Here is a 25,816-nt window from a genome sequence, read left to right on the forward strand (position 1 = left end):
GGGAGCGCTGTTTACTTAATCGCTTAGGTTGTTGGCGCTGGAGAGCTAGGGAGGGACCAACTCTTCCTCTGGTTTTAGACTAAGCAAGAGCCTGGGGCACCAGCCGCCTGCTCTTCTCCTCGTCTCTCCTGTCCTTAGCAGCTCTCTGCGTGCCCGCCCTTCCCACCTACGACTTTCCTTGGTCTTCGCCTCGAGGCCATGGCTTCGCGCGCCGCGGGCACCCTGCTTACTGGCAACAATGCCTGCTACGTGCCTCCTAGCCTCATGCCTGGGTAAGCCAGCTGGGTTCAGCACTTCTCTGCACTCCCAGTGTCTAGGAAAGCGGCCCCAGGGCGGGCCCTTTAGGGCGAGAGGGAAAGGGACAGGTATGTACAGAGCAAATTCAGAGGCCGGCCTTGGGGCTGCGTGCACAATACCAGGGCTTTCAGGTAATCCTGCCTCTGATGCTTGCAATGTCACCAAGGGCAGGTCTTTTAATGTCTCCGATGCTTCCACATCTGTAAAACCTAGAAAGTGATGGTGCCTACTTCCCAGGGTTCTTGCGAGAATGAATGCACCCTGCTAAAGAGTCCCATTGATGTCACTGAGGTTGCACTGGTGACTGATTCTCCCAGCAGACCCCAGGAGGTGGAAAGTAAACAATGTTCCAGGGGCTCACTCTAAGGCAACACCCGCCCACTCTTGGCTGGGGAGCTGAGGAAAAGGTGATTGAGAGAAATCATTCAAGCAGAAAGGAATGAAATGAATGGAAACAGACAAAAAAAAAATTATTCATAGAGGGAAGAGGGACCAACTAGGTCCATTCTTTAGAGGATAGATCATTCTCTCTCCCCAATTCCAGCTTTTTCATCCTTAAAAACACCCCCCCCAAAAAAAAAACACCTTATTGGTTCCAAGGCAGAATACTAAGGGCTAGGTAATGGGGGTTAAGTGACTTGCCCAGGGTCACACAGCTAGGAAGTATGTGAAGTTTAATTTGAACCCAGGACCTCCTGTTTCTAGGTCTAGTTTCTTAACTCACTAAGCCACCTCTGGTTCCCTCCATACTTTTTAATCTTGGTTGTGACAGTTATACATTGACCCTTGAGATCTTCTAGGAGAAAGAAGGGATGTTCCCAGCCATAACAAGCCTGGTCACATTCACATCCCAGAGACAGAATCACAGGGAAGCTCAAAATATTGAAGTTGGGAAGGATCTTAGAAGCAGCCTCTTCCAAAATCACTCATTTTACATATGAGGAAACTGAGGCCTAGGGAGTAAACATAGAGATCATGAGGTATGGTGTAATAGAGAAATCAGTTACAGAAGATAAGTATGGAGTCCTCGTGTACCTTCACCTAGTTCTGAATACTTTTACATAATTGGTCTCAGTCTAAGTCTTAGAAGATTTTAGGGGACAACTAGGATAGAAAGAGAAACAGACCTGGAGACCGAAGGTGCTGAGTTCAAATCTGGCTTCAGATGCTTCCTAACTGTGTGACCCTGGGCAAGCCACTTGACCCCCATTGCCTAGCCCTTACCACTCTTCTGCCTTGGATCTGATATAAAGTATTGATTCTAAGGAGAAAGATAAGGATTTTTAAAAAGGCCTACGTAGAGACAAGTGGCCGCCTGTTTGTGTTAGAATTCTTTTTAAAAGGACATACATACCTATCCTTTCTCTATTTTCCATTTTCACCCAGGCAGGCCTTCAGTTCAAATACTTGTCCAATTCTCCTCCCACCTTCCTCCTACTTGCAGCCATGTACTCCTGCGGTACTTTATAACTGCCACTGCTGGCAGTGGCAGAGATCCAAAGACCTTGTGCCAGACTTGGTCCAAGGGTAGCATGATCCCCACCCACAGAAGGCATGACACTCCTCCTAGTCAGATCAAAATCCGCTTTTCGTGAAAGGAGGTTGAGGCAGTGAAAAACGAATACAGAGTTTGGAGTCAGAGGATCCAGCTTCCAGTCCTTGCTCTGACACTTAGTAACTACGTAATCTTTAGTCTCTTCCTCTGTAAAAAGAGAGATTTGAAATAAACTGCTTCGAAGGTTTCTTCCTGCTCTAAATCCATGATCCAACAAATGTCCATTTGGAGTCTAATTATGTCATAAACTTAAAATTGAAGGGTCCTCAGAGACCATCTAATCCAATGCCTCCATTTTACAGAGGAAGAGCCTGAAGCTTACAGGGCGATGAATGACTTTCCCAAGATATTTCCAAAGGCAATATGTGTCAGAGTCAAGGATCTGAATCAGGCCTTCATGCTATGAATTTACTTTACTATGCCAGAGTCTGAACTCGAACCTGTAGGTGGTAGGAGTCATTGTAGGTTTTTTTGTTTCTTTGTTTTAAAACCTTTACCTTCTATCTTAGAATCAATCCTGTGCATTGGTTCCAAAGACAGAAGAATGATAAGACCTAGGCAATAGAGGTTAGGTGATTTGCCCAGTCACACTAGGAAGTGCCTGAGGTCAAATTTGAACCCAGGACCTCTTGTCTCTAGGCCTGGCTTCTCAATCCATTGAGCCATGTAGAAGCCTCCAACCCAATGTAGTTTTTTTTAACAAGGGGGGAACAGGGATTGGCATGATAAAATAGTGTTTCAGGAAGATTAACCTGCCTGAAATAAATACAATAAAAGATGCATTGGAAGGGAAAGCACCTAGAGACATTACTAGGAGGCTTTTGAAATGGTCAAGGCATGAAGCTATAACTTAGGGTTTGATCCAGTTCAAAGCTCAAAGCCATATGTCTAGAAAATGGCAGAGCTGCATTAGAACCCTTGTTCTTTGCCACAGGCCACTGTTGGGTCTGCAGCAATCATCCCCTGACACACACAGGCACACAGTGGCTTTTGTTTTTTTTTTTTTTTAAGGAGGACCCAGTTCCAGATTTAGAGCTATGAAACAGGTTAGAACTTCTATTGGGGACAACACAAGTGTTTTACAGTTCTCAAACACTCCTTAAGAGGCTGTTTGTGCATTTCTCAAGTAAGTCACTGCCATCTCTGCTCATTCCCCCTATAAGACAATTTGTATAACTAACAACACTGCCTCACTCTACTCTGCATTTGTGGAACAACTCCAATTGAATTCAGTTGATCAGTATGCCAAGACAAAAGTTCATGTCCTCCACTACCTTCTAGGGGAATCATGGATTGTCTTGAGTGGCCAGTGTGTCAGGATGCTGCTATATTAGGTTTAAATACGGTGCTTCCTGTGTTGAAGTCCTCATTACCTCTCACCTAGACTATTGCAATAGGTTTCTTTTCATTTTTTGTTTTAATTCTTACCTAATATCTTAGTATCCGTTTTAAGACAGAAGAAGGGAAGGTCTTGGCATTCAAAGTTAAGTGACTCACCCAGCACAGCTAGGAAGTATCTCAGACCTAATTTGAACCCAGGACCTCCAGAATCCAGGTCTGGTGCTCTAACCACTTGGATACCTCACTGTGCCTACAATAGGTTTCTAACTGGTTTCCCTGGCTGTACTTCCTCCCCTTTGCCATCCATCCTTCAAAGAGCTGCCAAATTGACATTTCCAAAGTCCAGGTCTCTCCATCGTATTCCCCTGCTAAAGAAACTTCAGTACCTCCCTTTTAGGGATCAACTATAAACTTTTATGTTTGATAGTTATCTTTATCAACAGTTCCAGACTATCTTTCCAGGCTGTTTCTGATTTTCTCTGATCATAATGGCCAACTTGTTTTTCACAATATACAACCTTCCATCTCCCAGCAGAGTGTCTGGCACCTAGTAAATGCTTAACCCATGCTTTTCATTTATTCATTCCCATCTTCGTGCCTTTGCACAGCCTGGAATGCTCTTTCCTCTCTTCTGCCTCTTTGGACCCCTAGCTCTATGTAAGGTTTAACTCAAGTGCTCTAATATACAAGGAGTCCCCAGGTGTTAGTGTATATCCCTCCCCCAAAGCTGTTTTTTTCCCCCTTATGGATCCTCTGATTCTTGATATTTTTTTACTCTGTTATTCACAATTTTATATTTTTTAAGCTTCCCCCACTCTGTTCTTTCCACTATACCACACTGCCTCCTACTGAAATCTCAAGTCATATGTAATTTTTGCCCAAATTTATCTGCAGACATCTAATTTCTTCCTGAAGAAGGTGAGTGTTTTGAAGGGAGGGATTCTTTTTTCCTTTAATTTCAGCACCTAGAACAGTGCCTTGTACACTGGATAGGATGGAGACTTGGCTTATGATTTCACTGATATAAAGAAGTCCCAAGTCCTTCTGCCTGTGCAGATTGGCAGTTTCTTTGGCAGGTTTATTCTTAGGGAATTGTCCAGCATCGCACTGATAGGTGGAAAGCCTTCCTGAAGGTCATCTAGGCAATAGGAGCCAGAGCAGAGGTAAGACTTGATTCCAGATATTCCTGTCTTAGGTGCCAGCTCTCTAGGGCAGTGATGGTGAACCTTTTAGAGATGGAGTGTGGGAATACTTTTCGAGAAGGGTCACTGGTATACATCCCCTCCATGGCTACACCCCCTTATCAGAGCTGGGCATGCAACAAGCCATAGAAACACACAGCAGTCTCAGAAGGGAAGTCAGGCAGAGTCCTGGGGGAGGGCAGAGGAAAGAAGACTTCAATTTGGATGCAAATAGTCTGTCATTTGATGAGTGGGAAAGCAATGTGCAGAGGAGGAGCAGAAGTGAGAGTTTGGGGGTGGTTATAAGAAGAATTACAATAGCACCTCAAATTTCTATTGCACCTTTCTCTAGAAGAAACCTGAATCTTACCAGGGACAAAGATGAATTACTGGAGGAAAAGCTTATAGGTCATAGAAGACTTAGGATAAGAATGAGATAACTTCTGTTCTTCCTACTTCTATGTTGACCTTGTTTATCCCCAGTATCCCCACCCCCCAACTCCCATTTCCCCATTCTCTTAGAGAAGCAGAGATAGAATTGGCACTTTATATGAAATTTCTGTCTCTGGTTTTCTAGTCCTTTGTGGTAGGATTAACCCAGTCAGAAGCAAGGGAGAAATTTTAAGCCTTGACTACAGGACTGGGGTAGCCAGGAGAATTCTGACAGAAGAGTACCCAAGACAAGACAGTCAAGGCCTAAACCACGGGGCCAATATTGAGGGACTAGGTGTTTCATGTCCTGTTGTGGTCCAGGGACCATTGTTCTTGTGCATCTTGTCTTCTTGTCTTCTGCCAGCCATATTCCTAATTGGAGATGAGGTAGGTAGAAAAGCAGACCCTTGGGGAGAGATGGAGGTTGCTGTCAGAAGAGGTAAGAAAAGGAGGGAGAGAAGATGAACAACCACTCCTCCCCCCATGACTTCACCTGTGATTGACCTGTCTCATCTAGGGCCTGAATTTTTTCTGCCATTAAAATCCCTTTCCCCTTATATTTCTCCCCAAACTCTTTTTTATCTATATTTTTCTCAGCTATAGCCCTTCCTAGGTCCGATCCATTTTTGTTTTTCTTTCCTACTATACCTTTTGGAATCCTCCTCAATTGTTAACAGATTCCTTTACCCTGGATCTCCCCTTTTCTCATTTTCTATCTTATAGTGCTCACTAAAGCCTTATTTGCTCCTGAAGACAACTTGGAATTTTCTCCAAAATATAGCTTCTCTTTTTTTCAGCCCTCAGAACGGGCATGGGCAGGAGAAGACATTGAGGTATTTCTAGATCCCTAATTTTAATTTAAACCCTCTCTTTGACACCATAATTCAGCAATCACCTTTCCTTCTTTCGTGTCTTTTCTGTCCAGATCTTTGTTGATGTCAACTATAGATATTCAGAACAGTCTCCTACCCCCCTTAATAAATTCAATAATGACTCCTAGTCATCACCATCCCAATCCCTTTCCTACACCAATACCCTGGCCTACAGGTTCCTTAGCCTAGTCAACTTCAATTACCTACATTTTGTATCATAGTAAGTAGAGAAATGAAAACCTGTGTTTAAATCCTGCATCAAACACTAGCTGTGGAACTCTGGTCAGGTCATTTAACCTTTCTGAGCCTCAGTTTACTCATCTGAAAAATGGAGAGGATAATAATAGAGTTGTTGTGGTGCTTGAAAGAGATCATGCATATAAAGAAGCCTTTATTAATGTGAATTGTAACTGTTACTACTCTATTACCTCCACTAGTCTACCTCAACCATGTATAAAAATAATCCTGTCTTCTCTGCTTACTCAAATATTACCTCATTGCCAAAATATCTAGTTATAGCTCTGTGTTCACATTCTAGGTAGTAAGTGATGGACATGAGAATGAAAAAAATCTAGAAAGGGCATCCTAGGCAGAGTGGGATGCCTTAAGGTAAGACCTTGATGCTCAAGAATCCCCAAAGAGATTCTGAGTTCATCTGTTCAACTGGAGCAGAAGGTTTATAAAGAAGAGAAATAGCAGATTCATTTGGGGGTGGATTGTGGAGAATCTTGAATGAAAGGCTTAGAGTAGGGAGTGATGTGATGCAATAGAAACAGCATGGTATTTGGAGTCAGAGGATTTGGGTCTAGTTCATGCCAGTGCTACTTACAACCTGCATGATCTTGGCAAAATAAACTTCTCTGAGTCCCAGTTTCATCACCTCTAAAATGTGGGGTTCATAAATGATGTCTTTAGGTTCCTCCCTGCTTTAAATGTATTTCTTGATTACATCAACTTTTACTTTGGCATGATTGACTCTGGAGTCAACATCTATAATACTGTGATGATAACAGGATCATAGAGTGAAAACCGGAAAGGACCTTAGAGATCATCTAACCCAACCCCCTCTTTTCTACTACAATAATGTTTTCATCTTATTGTTTGGGGCTTAGTGCCAATTTGGTTAACTGAGAGACTATCTACTGTTAATATTAATCTCACCTGACCATAGTCTGACACATGGATTAATGATAGTAAAGGAAAACTCTTTGATATTCCTTTGATAAAAGCCAAAAAGGAGTCTTTGAATTCCTCACAGTAATTTAGTTATTTGTTAGTTCCCCTAACTCTGCTAGGATTTTCCTGACAATGAGTTTTCTTGTAACATGTAAATTGATCTCTTTCCTCAATTAATCTATTTATGAATCCTTTCAATAGAGTTTAATCTGTAACTTGACTTAGTTTATCTAGGGTCTATATAATTTGATTTGTTTCTTTACGGAATGTATGAGATTATGACTTGTTCAACCAACTTCTATGATATGAAAGAAAGCATGGGATTATGAATCTGTCTTTTTAATTTTTATGGCCTAAAAGAATGTACAAGATTGCAATAGGTAAAAGAATTAATTTTCTGTGTCTCTGGTATAATTTTCTCTTTTAAAATATGGATAGGAGGGGGCAGCTGGGTAGCTCAGTGGATTGAGAGCCAGGCCTAGAGATGGGAGGTCCTAGGTTCAAATCTGGCCTCAGACACTTCCCAGCTGTGTGACCCTGGGCAAGTCACTTGACCCCCATTGCCTAGCCCTTACCACTCTTCTGCCTTGAAGCCAATACACAGCCAAGGAAGGTAAGAGTTTAAAACAATTTTTTGCAAGAAAATCCTGATCTCTGTTCAAGGGTTATTTTTCTAGCCCTCTGACCTTGGGTTTAAGCATAATAAAACCCAGGTTTCTACCTCAATAGTTCATGTGTTTGCATTTTTGCATTTGAACTCAAAGAGGTGATATTTCTCCCATAATAGTTTTAAAATATAGTTTTATTGATATTTTTGGTTCACTTTTATCACTAAAATTTCCACCATATCCCTTCCTCTCCATCTCTCAGAGCCATCACATATAATAAGTTATATTTTTGAAGGGAAATCATTTCTAAAGAAATTTTTTACAATTATTTTTAAAGGAACCAATAATCAAAACTGTTCAGTATATCTAGAAAGGTCTGAAAATCATTTAATGTATCCCAGCCATGGATCACTCATCTCTGCAAAAAGGTTCTGAAGTTGGTTGACTCTCTCTTTTTTTTTCCTTTGAAGATGAGGAAACTGAGGCTCAGAAATAAGAAATGAGTTGCCTGTGTCACGCAGTTAGTAACTGGTAGAGCTAGGACTTGAACTTGAGTTCTTTGACTTCAGAACTAATCAATCCTGCTGAAATTTGGACTTGAACCTCTAAGTGACAGAGAAACATTGGAGGGGGTTTTGTATGTGTTTTGTGTTGGTGGTTTGTTTTTTGCAAAAGGGTAATATGATGGTAGTTAAAGGAAATAAATATTTACAATACATAGAATGGGTGATATGAGAGACAAGAGAAAAGTAGGAAACTTTTGGAGTAACTCGGATATGTTGTGATAAAGGCAATGGGAATAGAAAGGAAAAAAATGCTTATGAGAGACATTGCCAAAGAATAGATAGGATTTGCTGACTGACTGAATATAGAAGACAAGGAGGAAGGAGTAGTAAAAGAGGTTTCTCATATCTTAAGCCACTATGACAAAGGAAATTGTGATGTCACCAGAAGAAATAGAAAAGTTTGGAAGAAGTGTTGATTTGGGGGTGGGGGTGGGGGGCGGGGTAATGATCAACCAGCTCATTGAGTACCTGCTCTGTGTCTGACACTGATGAGTTGATTATATCTATATATCTATATCTATATGCATTTGAAGTGATGGAGGATCATCCATGTAGAAAGTCCAATAAGTAGCTATAGATGCTGAATTCAAATTTGTAGGCTAGAGATGCCAGAGAGATATGTGGCTCCAGTGTCATCTGTTTAGATGTAATAGTGGAAATTGTCCTGAACAAGAAACGCCTGAAGAAGGATCGGTGTGGGGTATGCCCACTTTCAGAAGGTAAAAAGAAAGGAAGTTATCTGGGGAGTCAGAGGAGTAGTCAGAGAGGGAGATGGAGAACCAGAAGAGTGTCCTGTGGTGCAAGCTGCAGGAAAAGAGTTCCAAAGAGGGAAGTGTGATCTTGTAGGGTCACAAAGATTAAAACTGAGAAGTGGGGGGGCAGCTGGGTAGCTCAGTAGATTGAGAGCCAGGCCTGGATATGGGAGGTCCTAGGTTTAAATCTTGCCTCAGACACTTCCTAGCTGTGTGACTCTGGGCAAGTCACTTGACCCCCATTGCCTAGCCCTTACCACTCTTCTGCCTTAGAGCAGAAGTACAAAAGGTAAGAGTTTAAAAAGAAAGACTGAGAAGAGTCATTGGAATCTGGCAACGAGGAAGTATTTGGTGGCTTTCAAAAGAGGATGTTTTTGTAATTAAAAAGGCAATAATAAGTTTCCAGGAAATTATAGAGAAAGTTGAAGGAAAGAGAGGCAGTAGGTTTGGCTAGTCATTAAAGATATTTAGCTATGGAAGGAAGAAAATAGGTTGGTATCTATAAGGGACGATGAAGGGTTGTTTTTGTTTTTCAAGACATGCAGTTTCTGTATGTTTGTAGATGGATACACTGGAGCCAGTGGAAATAGAGAAACTGAACACTTTCCATGGAGGGTGGAGAAAAGGAGGAGGATATGTAAAGGAGCATGTTTATTTTTTATTTTTAAGTCTATACCTTCTGTCTTAAAATCAATACTGTATATGGTTCTAAGGCAGAAGAGCAGTAAAGGCTAGGCAATGGGAGTTAAATGACTTACCCAGGGTCACATAGCTAGAAAATTATCTGAGGCCAGATTTGAAATCCCATCTCTCTGGGCCTGGCTCTACATCCCCTGGGCCAACTAGCTGACCCCAGGATCAGGTTTAAAGATTAGAAGGGATGCCAAAAAGAAATGTAGAAAAGATACAAACAGATTGATTTTGTTACCACACAAAAATTTACCATTTGGTTTTTAAAAGCCTATGCCTGGGGAGCAGCTAGGTAGCTCAGTGGATTAAGAGCCAGGCCTAGGGGTAAGAGGTCTTGGGTTCAAATCTGATCTCAGGCACTTCCGAGCAGTGCAAGTCACTTAACCCCCACTGCCTAGTCCTTACCACTCCTCTGCCTTGGAACCAACACACAGCATTGAATCTAATATGGGAAGTAAAGCTTTAAAAAAAGTCCATGTCTAACAGTTCAGAGTTTTTTAAACAATTCACTTTCTTATTCTTCATATACTAAAAAGTTTGTGTTTGCTCATGATTGTTGAATTAGTGAACAATTTTTTTCTTTTTTTAAGCGAGTATAAATTTTAGGATAACTATTCCTCTAAAGAAAGCATGGAAGTTAGTATACAGGCATAAGGATATATTGAGGTAAGCAAGAAAGTGAATCAATAGTTTGTGCTGGATGGCTTCAATCTTTTCCATCAAAATAGGAAATGAAATCCTCCACCAGGAGCAAGGGAGCAAGTATTTGAGAAAAATGGAGGCTTAAAACAGCCAGGTCAATAGTGTCAAAAGCACCAGGGAGACAAGAAAAAATGAGGTCGGAGAAAAAGGCCTTTGGATTAGGGCCTTGTGATATTTGAGAATAAAAAAGGGGGATTGTTTAGCCTCATGAAGACATGTGGAAGAGATATTACAGCTGTCTCCTAGTATTTGAAAGGGCACTCACTGGAAAGAGCCATTAAACTTGTTCTCTTTGGCAAAGGATGGAAGATGCAAAGAGGAAAATTTGGGCTCAATCAAAAAAGAGACTTCCTGGCAATCAGAGCTTTGCTGAATGGGCAGCTTCAGGAACTGCCAATTGGAGAATGGCTTTTATTCTTATAAATTTTAATCAATTCTCTCTATATCTTAGAAAGAGAGGGGGAAATGTGCATCTTTAACTTCAGTATAATTGATTTCCTTTGTAATCTTAGGTCTTTTTAAAATTTCTGAGAAAGAATCCTGGGTTTCATCAGATCATGACCAGGATCACCATTAAGATATTCCCTACTCTTATAATCAGAGAGATGCAAATCAAAACAACTCTGAGGTATCACCTCACACCTAGCAGATTGGCCAATATGACAGCAGAGGAAAGTAGTGAATGCTGGAGGGGATGTGACAAAGTCGAGACATTAATTCATTGCTGGTGGAGTTGTGAATTGATCCAACCATTCTGGAGGGCAATTTGGAACTATGCCCAAAAGGTGATAAAAGACTGTCTGCCCTTTGATCCAGCCATAGCACTGCTGGGTCTGTACCCCAAAGAGATAATGGACAAAAAGACTTGTACAAAAATATTCATAGCTGCGCTCTTTGTGGTGGCCAAAAATTGGAAAATGAGAGGATGCCCTTCAATTGGGGAATGGCTGAACAAATTGTGGTATATGTTGTTGATGGAATACTATTGTGCTCAAAGGAATAATAAAGTAGAGGAATTCCATGGGAACTGGAATGACCTCCAGGAAGTGATGCAGAGCGAGAGGAGCAGAACCAGGAGAACATTGTACACAGAGACTGACACATTGTGGTACAATTGAATGTAATGGACTTCTCCATTGGTGTCAGTGAAGTGTTCCTGAACAACTTGGAGGGATCTATGAGAAAAAACACTATCCTTAAGCAGAGGACAAACTGTGGGAGTAGAAACACAGAAGAAAAACAACTGCTTAAATACATGGGTTGAAGGAATATGGTTGGGGATGTAGACTCTAAATGAACATCCTAATGCAAACACCAACAACATGGAAAGTGGTTTTGATCAAGGACACATGTAATACCCAGTGAAATTGAGCATCAGCTACGGGAAGGGTGGGAGTAGGGGAGGGAGGGAAATAATAGATTCTTGTAACCAAGAAATGATATTATAAATTGACTAAAATTAATTTAAATAAAAAAATAATGATCATATGAAAAAATGTTCTAAATTCCTCTTGATTAGAGAAAACAACTTAAAACAACATTGAGGTATCACCTCATGCCTATTGGATTAGCCAATATTACAATAAAGGAAAGTGATAAATGTTGGAGGGCATGTTGCAAAGTTGGGACATTAATGGATTGTTTGTGGAGTTGTGAACTGATTGAATCTTTCCAGAGAGCATTATGGTTAGAGTGTGAGACCTCTAGGCAGGAAGGAAGGTAGGCAGGAAGACTTGAGTTCCAATAGAGCCTCAGACACATACTGCAAAAATCACTTAACTTTTAATTGCACAGTTTTCTCAACTCTAAAAAGAGGATAATAGCACCTACTGTTATCAACTACAAGATTGTTGTGAGGATCAAATGCAATCTATTTGTAAAGTGCTTACTACATAGTAGGTACTATATAAATACTTATCCCCTCTCTTCCCCTTTCTTCCCCCAAATCTACCATTTTTCCAAACTTAACCATTTCTGATGATGATGCCATTATCCTTTCAGGCACCCAAGTACACAGCTATGGAGCTATCTTCTATTCCTTGCTATACCTCACCCTACATTGTACAGTCATTGGCCAAGTGTTGTGGATTTTACCTCTAGATCTCGCATCTTTTTCCTTCTCTCAACTCAAACAGTCACCACTGGTTCAGGCACTCATCACTTCTCATGTGAACTAGTTTGGACAATGGCTTCTTCTTTGGCCCTCTTTCCAATCCATCCTCCATGCAACTACCAACATGGTATTCCTAAAGCACAAGTCTAATTACACCAATCCCCTGTTCAATAAACTCCTGTGGCTCCCTGTTAATACTGGAATCAAATATAAACTTATTTTAATTTTAAAGTTCTTATTGATCCTGCCATAAGCTACCATACACATTACTCCACTTCACACACTTTTTGGTCTAGCCATGGCTTTCTTGCTGTTTCCCACATGCAACACTCTGTCTCCTCTCTCCATGCCTTTGAACTAGCTATTCCCCATGCCTGAAATGCACTCACTTCTCACCTCCACCCTTTAGAATCCCTAGTTTCTTTTGAAGCTCAGCTCAAGTACCACCTTTTACATAAGACCTTTTCTGATTTCCCCTCCTTGTTAGGACTTCCCTATTGTGGTCACCTTGTGTTTGCTCTGAACATATTTTAAATAAATATATATGCATATATATAACATGATATATTGTATATATTATACATATGTTCTATTTATAAGAATATATTTTCCACGTTCTTAAAGTTGTTTTAAAGTATATGTTGTTTTTCTCGATAGAAACAAAACTCCTTAAGACTAGGAACTATTTCATTTTTGTCTTTAGATATTCTCAGTGCCTTCTCTAGCATGTGGCACAAGTTACAGTAGGTGCTTAATAAATGTTTTTTGAGTATTCCCCTGGAGTGGTGGCTATAAGACTTGCTGCTAAAGAAAGCCCCAAGGTTCCCTCAGCTTTCCTTTCTATCTAACAGAACAGCTATTTTGGCCATCCTAGAAAGTCTCCAAGGGACTCCCTAAGCTGACCTAGCCAATTAAGTCTACAGCATTAACAATTATATATATATATATATATATATATATATATATATATATATACATATATAGTATATAAGGATCCCTGCAGGCCACAGATTGACTTAGAAAACCACACATTAATATTATCTATATTTTATTGTATTATTAATTTTCTTGTTAAATATTTCCCAATTACATCTGGTTTGGACTATTCTTGGTAGGGTTGTGCATGGACCACAGGCAGCCTGTGTTTTGATACCTCTGGTCCACCTCCATCCAGAAATGTCAGGATCCTTCTTTCTCATTGGATCATAGATTGTTAGAGTTGGAGGCAATGTTAGAGGTCATCTAGTCCAACCTCCTTCTATAGATGAGCAAACTAAGATGTAGAGAAGGTAAGTGACTGATCCAAGGCCACATAGTTACTAAGCAACAGAAGTAGGATTCAAACCTAGATCCTTTGACTCCAAATCCAGAATTCCTTCCATGACACTATATTGCCTCTCTTACCCCAGGAACTTCCTCATTATCTCCATGTCTTCTTTAGGTATCAGGGTCATATTCCAAATGTGTCCTTCTCCTTCGGGGATACTTATGGCAATACTACCTTGAAATACTTCCAAGATAACCGAAATGCAGCCATGGATACCAGCTATAGTCCCTACAGCAAAGGGGGCCAGTTCCCAACACTTTACTCTCGGAATCCCAACCTTGCGCTTGGTTACCGTGCCCATGCCTGGGACCGCTGGCTGCACACACCCACCTACACACGCTTTAACCTTGACTGCCACAGATCTGAAGAGCTGAGAAAATTCTATCAGGTGAGCTGGGAATCCACTCTGGGAAAAGTGCAGCTACCAGAACCTTGAGAGAGCATTTGTTGATTTGGAGATAGGACACCTGGGTTTCAATTCTGGCTCTGTATGATTTTAGTCAGGTTACTTAACCATTCTGATCCTCACTTTCCTCACCAGTGAAGTGAGGAGAGTGGATTAGATGATCTCTAAAGTCCTTTCCAACCCTCAATTTATGATTTTATGAACTTCTAGTCTAACTGGAGTGGATTCTGTTCTAGCAGTTGGGAGAAGGAACTCCTTTCCCCAGAGTTATCCTTTGGGTTTCCAGGTGCTTCTGAGTCTGCAGGCCTAAACTGGATCTAGTAACCCAAAAGGATGAGTAGGATCAGTGGGAAGAGGGCTGAGGGAAGAAGGGTTCTCTATCTTCCTTGATAGTCTCTCTAAAGAACTTCAGTGGCTTCCAAGAGGCTCAGGGAAATTTCTTCCTGGGAGTCTAGGGCCCCTATAATGACTTTGTTGAATGCTATATTTCCTCTGATGACATTATATGGCATGGATGGGACAATTCTGGACCTAGAAAGCAACCTCTGAGTGTTCATAATTTCTATTGTCCTGTAATCTCTTGTCTCCACACTGGACAAAATAGTCCCTACCCTTGGTGTGTTTGCTGACATAGGCTTTATTGAAGGACTTATGGAGACAGAGAAAAATATGTAAATCAATAAATGGACCTAAGTAGACAGTACTAATTCCTCTGGCCTCAAGTATGTCTTGACCTAACAGAATATGGCAATTGCTGTTAATGAAATTAGGACTTTAATGGTGGATGAGCCCAGGTGGGTGGGAAGTGGCTTAAATTGGGTTTCTAGGCAAAGGATCACATGTAAAGGAACTTGACCTAGCCCTACAGGCTATTTTCTCTGCTACAGTCATATACATTTTCCGAGGATTGGGGTGGTTCATGCAGACCTGAATAAAATGGCCTGGATCTTCTTCCACAACCCTCTTCATACAATGTTATGCCAAGAAAATCCAAACTCCCAGGATTCTGACAAGTAGAAACCACCTACAGATGCCTTACTTAAATTCCAGTTCAATTCTAAGTCAGTCCCAGGTCTGATTGGGAGGTGGATCCCTGCCCTATATTATCTCTAGCTTAGTGAATCCTCAGTAGAGTAGGCTACATGTTGTCAAGAAATCTTGGTCCAAACCAGAGCTTTAAGTCTACCCTAAAACAGGTCTAAACTCCCAGCATGAGCATGGAACTGATCTGGCTTTTTTGCAGATTATGGATGATCTAAGGATAGTCTGGCCATCCTTGGGGGTGATCTGAATAAAACTTCCTGGGTTTGTCCTGACTCAGGCCCCCAATCTGAAAACTAGTGTGGAACTGGCTTCTTCTCCATGGGAAATACAATGAGGTGTTGGTCACCTGCACACTCACCCAAGAAAATAATTCATTTCCAGAGCAAAATGCAACATTCAGGCTTTGTTTAGATTTGGGTGTCAGATTTAGGTCAAGATCCCCGAGTTTCCTTCAGAAACTGTCCTGGCCCACCAGAAACCCTCTAAATTAGAGATGGCTGAAGTCTGGAACATAGTTATGACAACCCATACATTGTCTTCCTGTTATTTTCTCATTTGGAAGCCATTACCCCAAGTTCCCATTAGCCAATGGGGCCTCTAATATGTCTCTCTGCTTGTATACATCAGTTAATGTGGATCTTATGGAAAGGATCACTCCATCACTGTGACCAAGAGGGCCTTGGGTTAGAGAACACAAGTCTAAATGCTACCCTGGAGAAAGGGTACTCAGAATACTTAGAAATTCCTTTTCTTCTCTACCCATAAACAACACCCTCTCAATAATTCAAGGTGATGGTAGTATATATCTATATCTCTCCTATTCCCTGAGTTGAATTAATTCTATGTAAGAGTCAGTTGGGGCCAAAATTGTAAAAATGCCAAAAATGCCCCCAAATAGAATGGGCCTAACGTAGAATGAGGGTGACAAAGAAGGAATCTCCCTTGGGAAAGACCTGGCCTCTTCCCAGAGTCAGGTCCAGATGATTGGGAAAGATCCCAGTTCAGAAAGAGATGCTGGTACCCATATAGGAAGAATTCTATGAACTTCTCCCTGGACACATGCCATCTAGGGACATCAAAGGGCATTATGATGGTACCTCTGGGTGAGGTTTTCCCCAAGCACAGGGGCACAGAGATGAGTGCCTATAGGCCATGCCTACCCACTGACTGATCCCTCTGCCACCACCTTCCTTGGTTTGAGCTATAGCTGGTACAGATGCACCGAGAATATTACCAAGACAAGACAGGCACCGTGAACCGGGTCCCCTACTTTGTGCTGCCTATGGAGGAGAAGGATCATTACCCTCTGCCTACTGACCAGTGAGTATTACTCTTCTTTAGCTCACCCCACCCCACTCCACTCATTCCATCTGAGATGGTTCTCAGGGATACTGTGTCCCACAATTCTTAGGGACAGGAAATAAAGCCAAGGGATGGAGGAGGTTCAGGAAAAAGGCAGGAGGTTTTGTTCCTTTAAATTAAGAGGTCTGGTAGGTGGAGGACCTAGGGAGTTCAAGTTTCCTGAGTTTCCCTAATGCCATGAAACAAGGAGTTCCATATTTCTGTCCCTCCAAAAGTGCTCTAGGGTAAGGTCTTTTCTAAGGGAGCTTCTTTCCTGGTCACTCTTGTCCTACTTCTAGATCTTACCAACCAGTGTTAGTGGAGGGAAGCATTCAGAGTTAGCCCACACAAAAGATAATATTTTTCTTATCTTTAAAAATATACATCTTTTATTTTTATTTGTATGGAAGCACAACATTTTTATTAATCATATTAGTTGGTATTTTATAGAAGTTAATTAAAATATATTCTATTGATACTTATAAAATCACCCTTAGCCTTGAGCTGTGAGGAGGGAAGCAGTGAGGGGGTCTCCTTTGGCTGTGTCCTCTAACCTGGTACATTTAGCTTCTCTAAAGCTTTCAGTTGTCCTCCTGTCTTCAGAACATTTCTGTCTTCTGTCTTCATGGAGCCTCTCTCCTATCTCTAGTTTCCTAATTCATAGCCTTTCAAGGACCCTTCCCCCCCCTTTTAAAAACTCTTACCTTCTGTCTTAGAATCTATACTATGCATTGGTTTTAAGACAGAAGAGTGAGGGGTAAGGGCTAGGCAATGGGAGTTAAATGACTCACACAGCTAGATTTGAACCCAGGATCTCCCCATCTCCAGGTCTGGGGCTCTCTCCATTGAACCACCTAGCTGCCCACTAAGGACATGCTTTATAAGCCTTGCTCTGTGACTAGGAATTGTCCCTTTCTCCCCCTGCCTAGCTAAACTCAATTAGAAGTTATATTGGAACTAAAGGGACCAAAGCAATGCTTAGTTAACCATAACACAGACAAGTGATTACAATACAAAATAATAGATGATGAGACCATAAAAGGGTCCAAATTGATGCTACAAAAGTTCTTAGTTGGGGCAGGTTCATGGTGTATGAGGGGAAATGGGAAGCTGGTGGTGGAAATCAATAACTCAGTGAAGGTTTCATAGAGTTGGGCTATGAAGGATAGATTGGAATTTTAAGAGGAAGGGGGATTGCCAGAGGATGGGTATGGAGGACTACATATTTCTCTAGGCTAACTGAATCCTCCACTGAAGTCTAGGAATGTGTCTATTCAAGATAGGTTTAGATCAGCATCAGGGGTTCTTAACCTAGAGCCCATAAATGCATATATTATTTTTAAACCCTAACTTTCTGGCTTAGAATCAATATGAAAAAGTGGTTCTAAGATGGAAGCATGGTAAGAGCTAGGTATCAAGTGACTTTCCCGAGGTTACATCCAAGAAGTGTCTGAGGCTACCATAAATTTATTTTTAAAGATATCTTCAGAACTAGATTTCAATGTAATCAATTTCCTTTGTAATCCTATTCATTTTATTTTATGTGTTTAGAAACATTATTTTGAGGTGCTCATAGGTTTCACCAGACTGTCAGAGAGAGCTCATGGCACAAGAAAAGGTTAAGGACCCCTGTTTTAAATGAAGTCTGCTCAAAAGAGGATGAAATCTCCTCTCTTAAATCACCTTGTATATATTGTATATACACCTAGGAACATACATGTGTCCCCTGAAGCTCCTTAAAGGCTGAAATTTTTATTTGTCATTGTATCTCTAGCACCTACCATAGTGCCCTGCTATATTATAGGAGATTCATAAATGTTAGTTGATTGATCAATTGATTGATTGAGATATGAGAGAATCCTTGAGATAGCTACAAAGCCTAGAGCAGAGTTGGCAAAGGTTTTCAAGTTCAAGTGCCCAAACTGCAACTTCACACTGCCCATGAGTTCCCTGCATTTACCCCAGAGAATGGAGGGAGGAAGTGCTCACTTTGGGTGGCTGGACAGAAAGGAAGGGTATGCAAAAAAAATGTCCTCAGCTCTCTCTCCTTACCCCTCCCCGCTGGCTGGGCATGTATGCCAATACTTTGCCAACACTGATCTAGAGCTCATGAATATGGTATTTTCCTTCATACCATTTGGCTCTCTTAGTTGGTTATATATGAGGAAAAGTCCTCCAAAAGAGTCAGAAGAGTTGATTTTCTATGAGCTCTTCCATCAGCTAAGTGATATTGGACAAAGTATTTTTTTTTCCCTTTGGGACTCAATTCCCTTAGTTATAATGTGAGGAGATTGGCCTAGATAGATAATCTTAACAGTCCTTCCCAGTTTGAAAACCATGACTCCATGGCTCTCTATCTCTCCCTCAGCATTCCCCTACCCTAAGGAACCAAGCAATGGGATTGGTCTTAACACAGGTCTTGACAGTGAATGATTCACTGGACAAGCCAAGGACAAAACCACCTCATCCAAAGATCTAAGTCCCATCCTGGAAATGGTTGTGATTTTTCTCCTTTTTTTCTCCTAAGACCAAGGAGGTGAGATGTGGAGAGAGTGAGGCTGATAAAAGTTAAAAAAAAAAACAAGTAGTGCTTAAAGCTAAAAAGGGCCTTAGAGTCCTCTTCCCTCTTCCTGATTTTACAGGTAAAGGAATGAGTCCTAAAGAAGAAGAATGATTTGGTTAAGATTATACATGATTTGAACCCAGATCCTCTGACTCCAAATCAAAGGGCCTTTCCATTAGGCTGCCCTTTTGTTGTGGTTGTTCAGTCATTTCAGTTGGGTTCAATCCTTCATGAGCCCCTTAGAACCTAGCAAATCTCCCCCAATAATCAATATAAAACAATTATTAAGGGCCTTGATGAATTCCATTCCATCCAACAAGAATATATGTGTAATCACCTACTCTGCCAGAGGCATTGAGCTAGACAAAGGGGAGTAAAACAGAAAAATGAACCAGTCCCTGCCCTCAAGGAACTTACATTCTACTAGAATAAAACAACATTTGCACAAATAAATAACTACAAAACATAAAACCAGATACAAAGTAATTTCAGGGGTGCAGGAAGTCCTGACAATTTGGGGAATCAGGAAAGGTCTCTTTGTTGAGCTGGTACTTGAATAGAGCTAGGGATATAAGAGTCAGAAACGGGAAGCAAAAAATGTATGCTTGCAAGTATTGTCACAACCTTAGTTGGGTAATGGTACAGGGATTTCTGGGCTCAATGTATATTCTATAAGGCTGTGGCATGCTCCTTTTTCCTCCCCACTTTCCCACTCCATTTCCTAATGATCCCCTCTTCCCTTGACCCTTCCCAAGGCTGCTTCCCTGCATCTTTGTCCATCCTCCAGAGGGAACATCAATGGAATCCAAAGTGCCCTAGGCTTAGTATGGCCCTGCCTATGCACCATTCTCATTGTTCTTGTGGGGGAATCCCCCCACCCCACCCCAGCATTTGTCCTTGCTCTGCTGACAATTGTATCTACTTTTCTGGATTTTAGGAGCAGCACTCAGAAACCGGCAATGGTGCAGAGTTTAAACTATCCTCCAAGGCCATAAAGAGGTTTGTTGGTCCTTACCTAAATAAGCCAACTACCAGGACAATAGTCCTCAGGCATCCCCACAAGGGTCCTCTCAGAGATCCTTCCTAAGGGCTGAGCAATGTGATCTGCTCCCTTCTAAGGTGTGGCGGTGGCCAACATATCCCATGCTCCCTCTCCTGTTGTGTGTCTTATATCCCCAGTTTTCCAGGTGAGGAAGGTAAGAGTTTGGGTGGGATAAAAAGAGGAGGGAGGAAAGGAGGGGCAGGTAAGTGGGGGGGGGGGGACGGACACTTCTGAGATAAATGTACATGCTCTTTGACATCCCCCTGGATGGTCGCACTGTGTGGTCTCTCCGCCCCTCCCTTCCTGAAAGTATGATCAATGCTGATAGCCCCAGGGGAGAAGGGGCAGCAGATGGGGGGGGGGGTTAGGGAGACGGTTAAGATCTTATTCCGCGAAATCTCACAAAACAGCCGATTTTTTCAGGTACTGTGTGCCCCCTAGTGGTCACAGCAATTCAATACTTGGTTCAACCCAAAAATCTTGTGTAAGAAAGAGGACTAAGGCGTAATTATTGAAGCTTTAAAGGGTACAAATCATTGGATGTTGGTGCTGAGGATAAGGAAGTGGGACCTATGCAATTATTATTCATCATGGAGAATTTTTGCTCCATTAAACAAATACATGTGTATGTATGTATATATACAGACAAGTATATGTGTAGTACGTATGCACATATGCATGTGTATTTATTTAAAACGATGAACTATAGGGAGTCTGTGCCCAATGGAGCCTCAGATTGGGAGGGAAGGGTGGGAGAGAGAAGCAATCCACAGTGCCGCCTACTGGCCACATCGAAAACATCTTGCTTCCCAGGGACCTGTGGTTTGGAGGATAATGATTTTTTTTAAAGCTGATGACAACAAAGAGGCAGAAGAAGGCAATGAGTATTTATATAGCACCTACTATATAATCCTCACAACAACCCTGCAAAGGCTCTATCCAGCTGGAATAGATCATATCATCCTAGATACCTTCACATTAAATGTGAATCTAGATTTGTGTTGTAAAAAAAAAAAACAACCCTGCAAAGTAGGCGCTATTATCATTTTACAATTGAGGAAACTGAGGCATGTGGAAGTTAAATTATATGCCCAGGGTCATATAGCTAATAAGTATCTGAATTCAGGTCTTCCTGACTCCATGCCCAGTACTCTATATACTGTGCCACCGGCTGCCTACATAACATCACCTTCCATGAATTTGGGTCTTCAGTTTTCAAAGCATAGTTATATGTACTGTTTCATTTGATTCTTACAACTCTTTGAGGTGGATGGTATACATATTATTATCACTCGCATATTACTGATGAGGAAATCAAATCAGATTGGGAAAGCTAAGTTATTTGTGTGGGATCACACCACCAAGAAGTGGTCCAGGAACCTAAAAAAAGACCTAGGTCTTCTGACTGCTAGCCAGTGTTTACTTGCAGCTAAAAGCCAATTGTTAGAATTTCAGTATAAGCATTGATATCTCAGAAATTGAGAAATGCTACAAATCGGAGCTTGAATTCTTGTTTTGTGATTGTCAAGAGAAAATAATGAAGAAAATGATCAATGATTTGGATAAAATTGAAACAGTTCACGTATACATTTTTTTCTGGAAAGCTGGTTGTTAAATATTTACCAGCACACCCCTGTCCCTAGCTCATTACACTAAATATACTGCCATACTCCTCTTGTTTTTTTCTAACTATATGTTTTTGGAAGGAGGTACATTCAGAGAACTGTGGAATCTTCTCTGGGGTGTACATAAAAATCACTCTGAAATAAGTTCCAAACTCTAGATCACAGAGCAACAATTCTCCATGGAGTAAGTTACACTGGACTACCAGTCAACTTGCATTTTCTTCCAGAAGATGGAATGGAGTCATGGAGGGGAAGAGAAGTGCCCTGATCTCACATTTGGCAGCTGTGGCTTCTCTAGGCCTAGCTCTTTCAAAAACTAGTTTAGTTGTGTGACCATGGCTATATCACCTCACCTCAATTTACTCATCTGTTAAGTAAAGGTTTGGTTTAGATCTCTGAGATCCCTTCCAGCACTAAAATACTATGACTCTTAAGTGTAAAGTGTCATGTCAGTTTAAAATGTTAGTGTATCAAATCCTGAGTCTGATTGGAGACTCAGACTCATCTAAAAAGAGTGTGACCATGAGTCTGGCATCCAAACTGTCTGAAGAATGGGTTAGAAGGGTACTTCTCAATTTGTAGTTTCATGGCAAAGCCTCTTTGTCTGTCTCTTTCCCCTCTCTCTTTCCACCCTCTCTTTCACCCCTCATTCTCTCTTTCTGTTCCTCCCTCCCTCCTCCATTCCTCTCTCTCTCTCTCTCTCTCTCTCTCTCTCTCTCTCTCTCTCTCTCTCTCTCTCTCTCTCTCTCAAATGGGCCTTCACTTAGCCACCTGCCAGACCTATCCTAATTCCCCTCCTTCTCCTCTTTTCCACAGACCACCGCTGAAAACAATGTGGCACCTGGTTACAACGACCCCCGAGGACCCAAAGGCATGCCAATTATTTCCCCCTAGCAAAAAGGTCCCCCCACAGCTAAAGGGGAAAGATCGTTACTTTGAATCCAGAGCTTGAATCCAGATAATTGAAGTCTGTAGAATCTTGGTGCCAGGGGAGAGGAAAGTCTGGTTCATAATAAAATGCTAAATTTTAACAGCTTCTCCCTCTTCTCTTTCATGCCAGTGGGATTTCCTGGAAGGAGTAGCATGGGGCTCTTACCTATGAACAAGTTTGGCATGACCTGAGTTGCTAGCTTATGGATGCCCTTATCACATCCTAGCTAATTATGTTTGGTTGAGGACAGTGGGACACTGATGACCTAAAGTGACTCTAGAGAATAGTGACCAGGATGCTAAAGGATCTGGAAGCCATGCCATAGGATTAGTTGAAGGAACTGGGGATTTTCAGATTGGAGAAGAGGACACTAAGGGTGATCGAGGGACAGACACATTCCCTGCCTTCATCCATTTAAAGGGGTGTCTTGAAGAGGCATTAGGCTTATTCTGTGTGGTTTCAAAAGGCAAAAATGGGAACTAACTTGTAGGTTATAGAGAAGGAGGTTTAGATTTCTGTTCATTGTCAGGAAGAATGTGCTAATGCTGAGGAATGAGCTGCCCTGATGGATAATTAGTTCCATATCACTGGAAGTACTTTAGCAAAGGCTATATGACTAATTGAAAAGGGCTTCCATATAATGGAATTTCTGTGTTCTGTAGGAGATTTGGACTTTTCTTTTAAGGTCTCTTTCCTATCTTACTATTTCAAGGAATGGTATAGTAGAAAACCCATGAGACTGAGAATCAGAGCAGTGTGATATAGTGGAAAGAACTCTGGCTCTGGGGTTGGAGGGTCTGGTTTCAAATCCTGCCTCTGACATTTATTACTTTGAACAAGTCACTTAATTGCTTTAGACCATTTCCTAGCTATAAAAAAGGGAGGTGAGGTTGGACCAGGTGGTTTTTTTCATGACTTTTTTGGCTTTAACATTCTAGAATGATCTGAAGGTGCAGAACAAAACAAGAGAATACATTAGATCTTCCCCTGATGTCTTTGGCTTCCTCCACTGAGTCTGTGTGGTACAGAGAAGAATGTCTAGGAGGGCTAGAATGCTGAACTTCCATTGGCAAGTGGCCTGAACCCATAAAAACCTTTCCATTTTCTTTAACACCAGATCAAACAGACACTCTAGAATTAGATCATAAAATTAAAGAGTGGAAAAAAACTAGGAGGGAAGCTTTCCTAATCATTATTTTCACATAAAGTATAGAAGAACTAGATCATACAACAAAGGAAATGTTCATGGTTTCCCAGAACAAATGAAAGGACTAGGTCACTGCCTAGAGGTAAGTGTGTTGGGATTGGGGTAAGGGTGTTAGGGAAGGGAGCTGGAAAGTGAGCAATACTGGAAGAAGAATCTGTATTTTACCAGACTGTCATTATAGTCCATCACTATTTGCCCATAGAGGCACCTAGGATGTAGGACCTGGTCAAAAATCAATCACAATGAGCAGGAGAAATGTGTGTGTGTATATATATACAGGTATGTGTGTGTATATATGTATACCATATATATGTGTGTGAGTGTATGTGTGTATCCCCAGAACCACTATGGGGTGACACTAGTGCTTTGACCCTGGGTGCCAGTTTACGAGTCTCAAAATGAACACATGCCCACCTTCTGCAGTTAAAAGATGTTGTAGTAACAACCTTCCCACTCAACTAAATTGGTTTTAGTTTCTTGCGCAATTTACAAATGATGAATTCTGAAGCTGATGATGAGGAACATCTTGAATTATACATCCAAATGCCTTCCAGGCTACTTGTTTGTGGGGTTAGGTGGGAGAAGTGGAGCCTGGGGCAAAAGTGTTAGTTATAGTCCTCAATATTCTAGAACCTATTTGTATACTGGAGAATGCCCTTTTCCTTGGAACTCTTCCTAGACTCAAAGTTTACTTCCTAAGAGAGGGCTGGGATCATCTTTGTTAAGAACCAGCCTACATCCCCAGTATGTCTTGGGTAGCCTAGAGCATGAGAATGCCTGCTTAAGGACAGCCAGCAGCCTGATGAACAAACCTATCCTGTGACTGAGAAGTCGGGAATGTGAATGGGAGAGGAAAAGCTAGGGGACAAAAAGTTGTGGCTACTTCTAAGGCTATGCATGCTTTCCCTAATATGAAGAAATGGGTGCCCTGCTCTACCAGGTAGTCTCCTGTGAGTTTATTTATCATGAATCAATCATGCTAAGGCATACTTATTTTTGGGATAGAGATAACTCTGGATTCTGGGACCTGCAAGGCTGGAGCCAGAGAATCCCCAAGTGTCTTGGGTCTTAATGTTTCATTAGAACAAATAATCATCTTTACATAGGTCTTTAAGGTTTTCAAAGTGCTTTACTTACGTCTCATTTGCTCATCACAACAGCCCTGTGAAATAGGTGCTATTTATCCCCCATTTTTCAGATCAGGAAATGAAGCTGAGAGATTACATAATTTTCCCAGGGTCACACACATCAGGCCTGAAGATGGAGAATGGTACCCACCTCTTGATGGAGAGATAATAAATTCAAGATATAGAGATATACACTTTTGGATATGCCATTGGAATTTGTGTGTGTATGTGTGTGTGTGTGTGTGTGTGTGTGAGAGACCTTCCCGACTCCAAGTCTGATGCTCTTACCACCTTGCTGTCTAATATAGTCCCCTCTACTGGTGTAAAGGATATGCAACCCCACTCAACAAACTATTCTAAAACAATGGATTCTCACACCCTACCCAACTCCAATTCAGAGAAGCAGCTAGAGCTGGAAGCAGCATTGATAATGGGGGCCATCAAATGGAAGATTGCCCTGGGAAAACCCCTAATATTTTGTCACCCAGTGGTGAAATCCCAGTTGTGCTCTCTAGCCTTTGTCCTGACCTTTGAAGACTACCTCTGGGAAGGTTAAGGTCATTCACACAAATCTGCATGAATTAATTTAACCCAGAAAGCTTTTCTCCTGATAACCTAACTCTTCTGAGTGTGCCAAAGACAGTTTTTACTGAAGGGATAGGAAAGATGCCTCTAAATTGTTTACTTTATAGCTCAACATTTTAAGAGCAATCTTACATAAAATATACCTTAAAAAAGATAGAAATAGCAAGGACATCTTAAAGGTAGTCTAGCCCAATGCTGTCATTTTATTGGGGAATCTCAGTCCTCTAGCTTCCTCATCCTCACATGCATTTCCCCATATTCATAGTAACCTTTCTTCTTTTAACAATTTGTTATCTATAATATTAATTTAATTTAAAAATTCATTTTATTTCT

The 25,816-nt window shown here is 41.3% G+C and overlaps 1 protein-coding gene across 3 annotated transcripts; it reads left to right on the plus strand.

Moving 5' to 3' along the window:
• Positions 1–22,664, plus strand: CIMIP2C (ciliary microtubule inner protein 2C). 3 transcript variants are annotated; one of them, XM_007475953.3, is made up of 5 exons: positions 2–272; positions 13,727–14,000; positions 16,270–16,382; positions 19,904–19,965; positions 22,450–22,664. In XM_007475953.3, the coding sequence occupies exons 1-4, from the start codon at positions 199–201 to the stop codon at positions 19,959–19,961; spliced, it is 519 nt and encodes a 172-aa protein (XP_007476015.1). In that variant the 5' UTR covers positions 2–198; the 3' UTR covers positions 19,962–19,965; positions 22,450–22,664. The 3 variants fall into 3 exon arrangements, with proteins under 3 accessions (XP_007476014.1, XP_007476015.1, XP_007476013.1); XM_007475952.3 differs by lacking the exon at positions 16,270–16,382 and having other exon boundaries at positions 1–272; XM_007475951.3 differs by lacking the exon at positions 19,904–19,965 and having other exon boundaries at positions 4–272.
• The last annotated feature ends 3,152 nt before the right edge of the window (positions 22,665–25,816 follow it).

The sequence above is a fragment of the Monodelphis domestica genome, chromosome 1 (assembly GCF_027887165.1).
Source record: "Monodelphis domestica isolate mMonDom1 chromosome 1, mMonDom1.pri, whole genome shotgun sequence".
Taxonomy (NCBI): domain Eukaryota; kingdom Metazoa; phylum Chordata; class Mammalia; order Didelphimorphia; family Didelphidae; genus Monodelphis; species Monodelphis domestica.

Coding starts and splice junctions, on each gene's coding strand:
- CIMIP2C (XM_007475951.3), top strand. CDS start 199: ATGGCTTCGCGCGCCGCGGGCACCCTGCTTACTGGCAACAATGCCTGC. Junction 14,001..16,269: donor AGCTGAGAAAATTCTATCAG/GTGAGCTGGGAA, acceptor TTTGAGCTATAG/CTGGTACAGATGCACCGAGA. Junction 16,383..22,449: donor TACCCTCTGCCTACTGACCA/GTGAGTATTACT, acceptor TCTTTTCCACAG/ACCACCGCTGAAAACAATGT.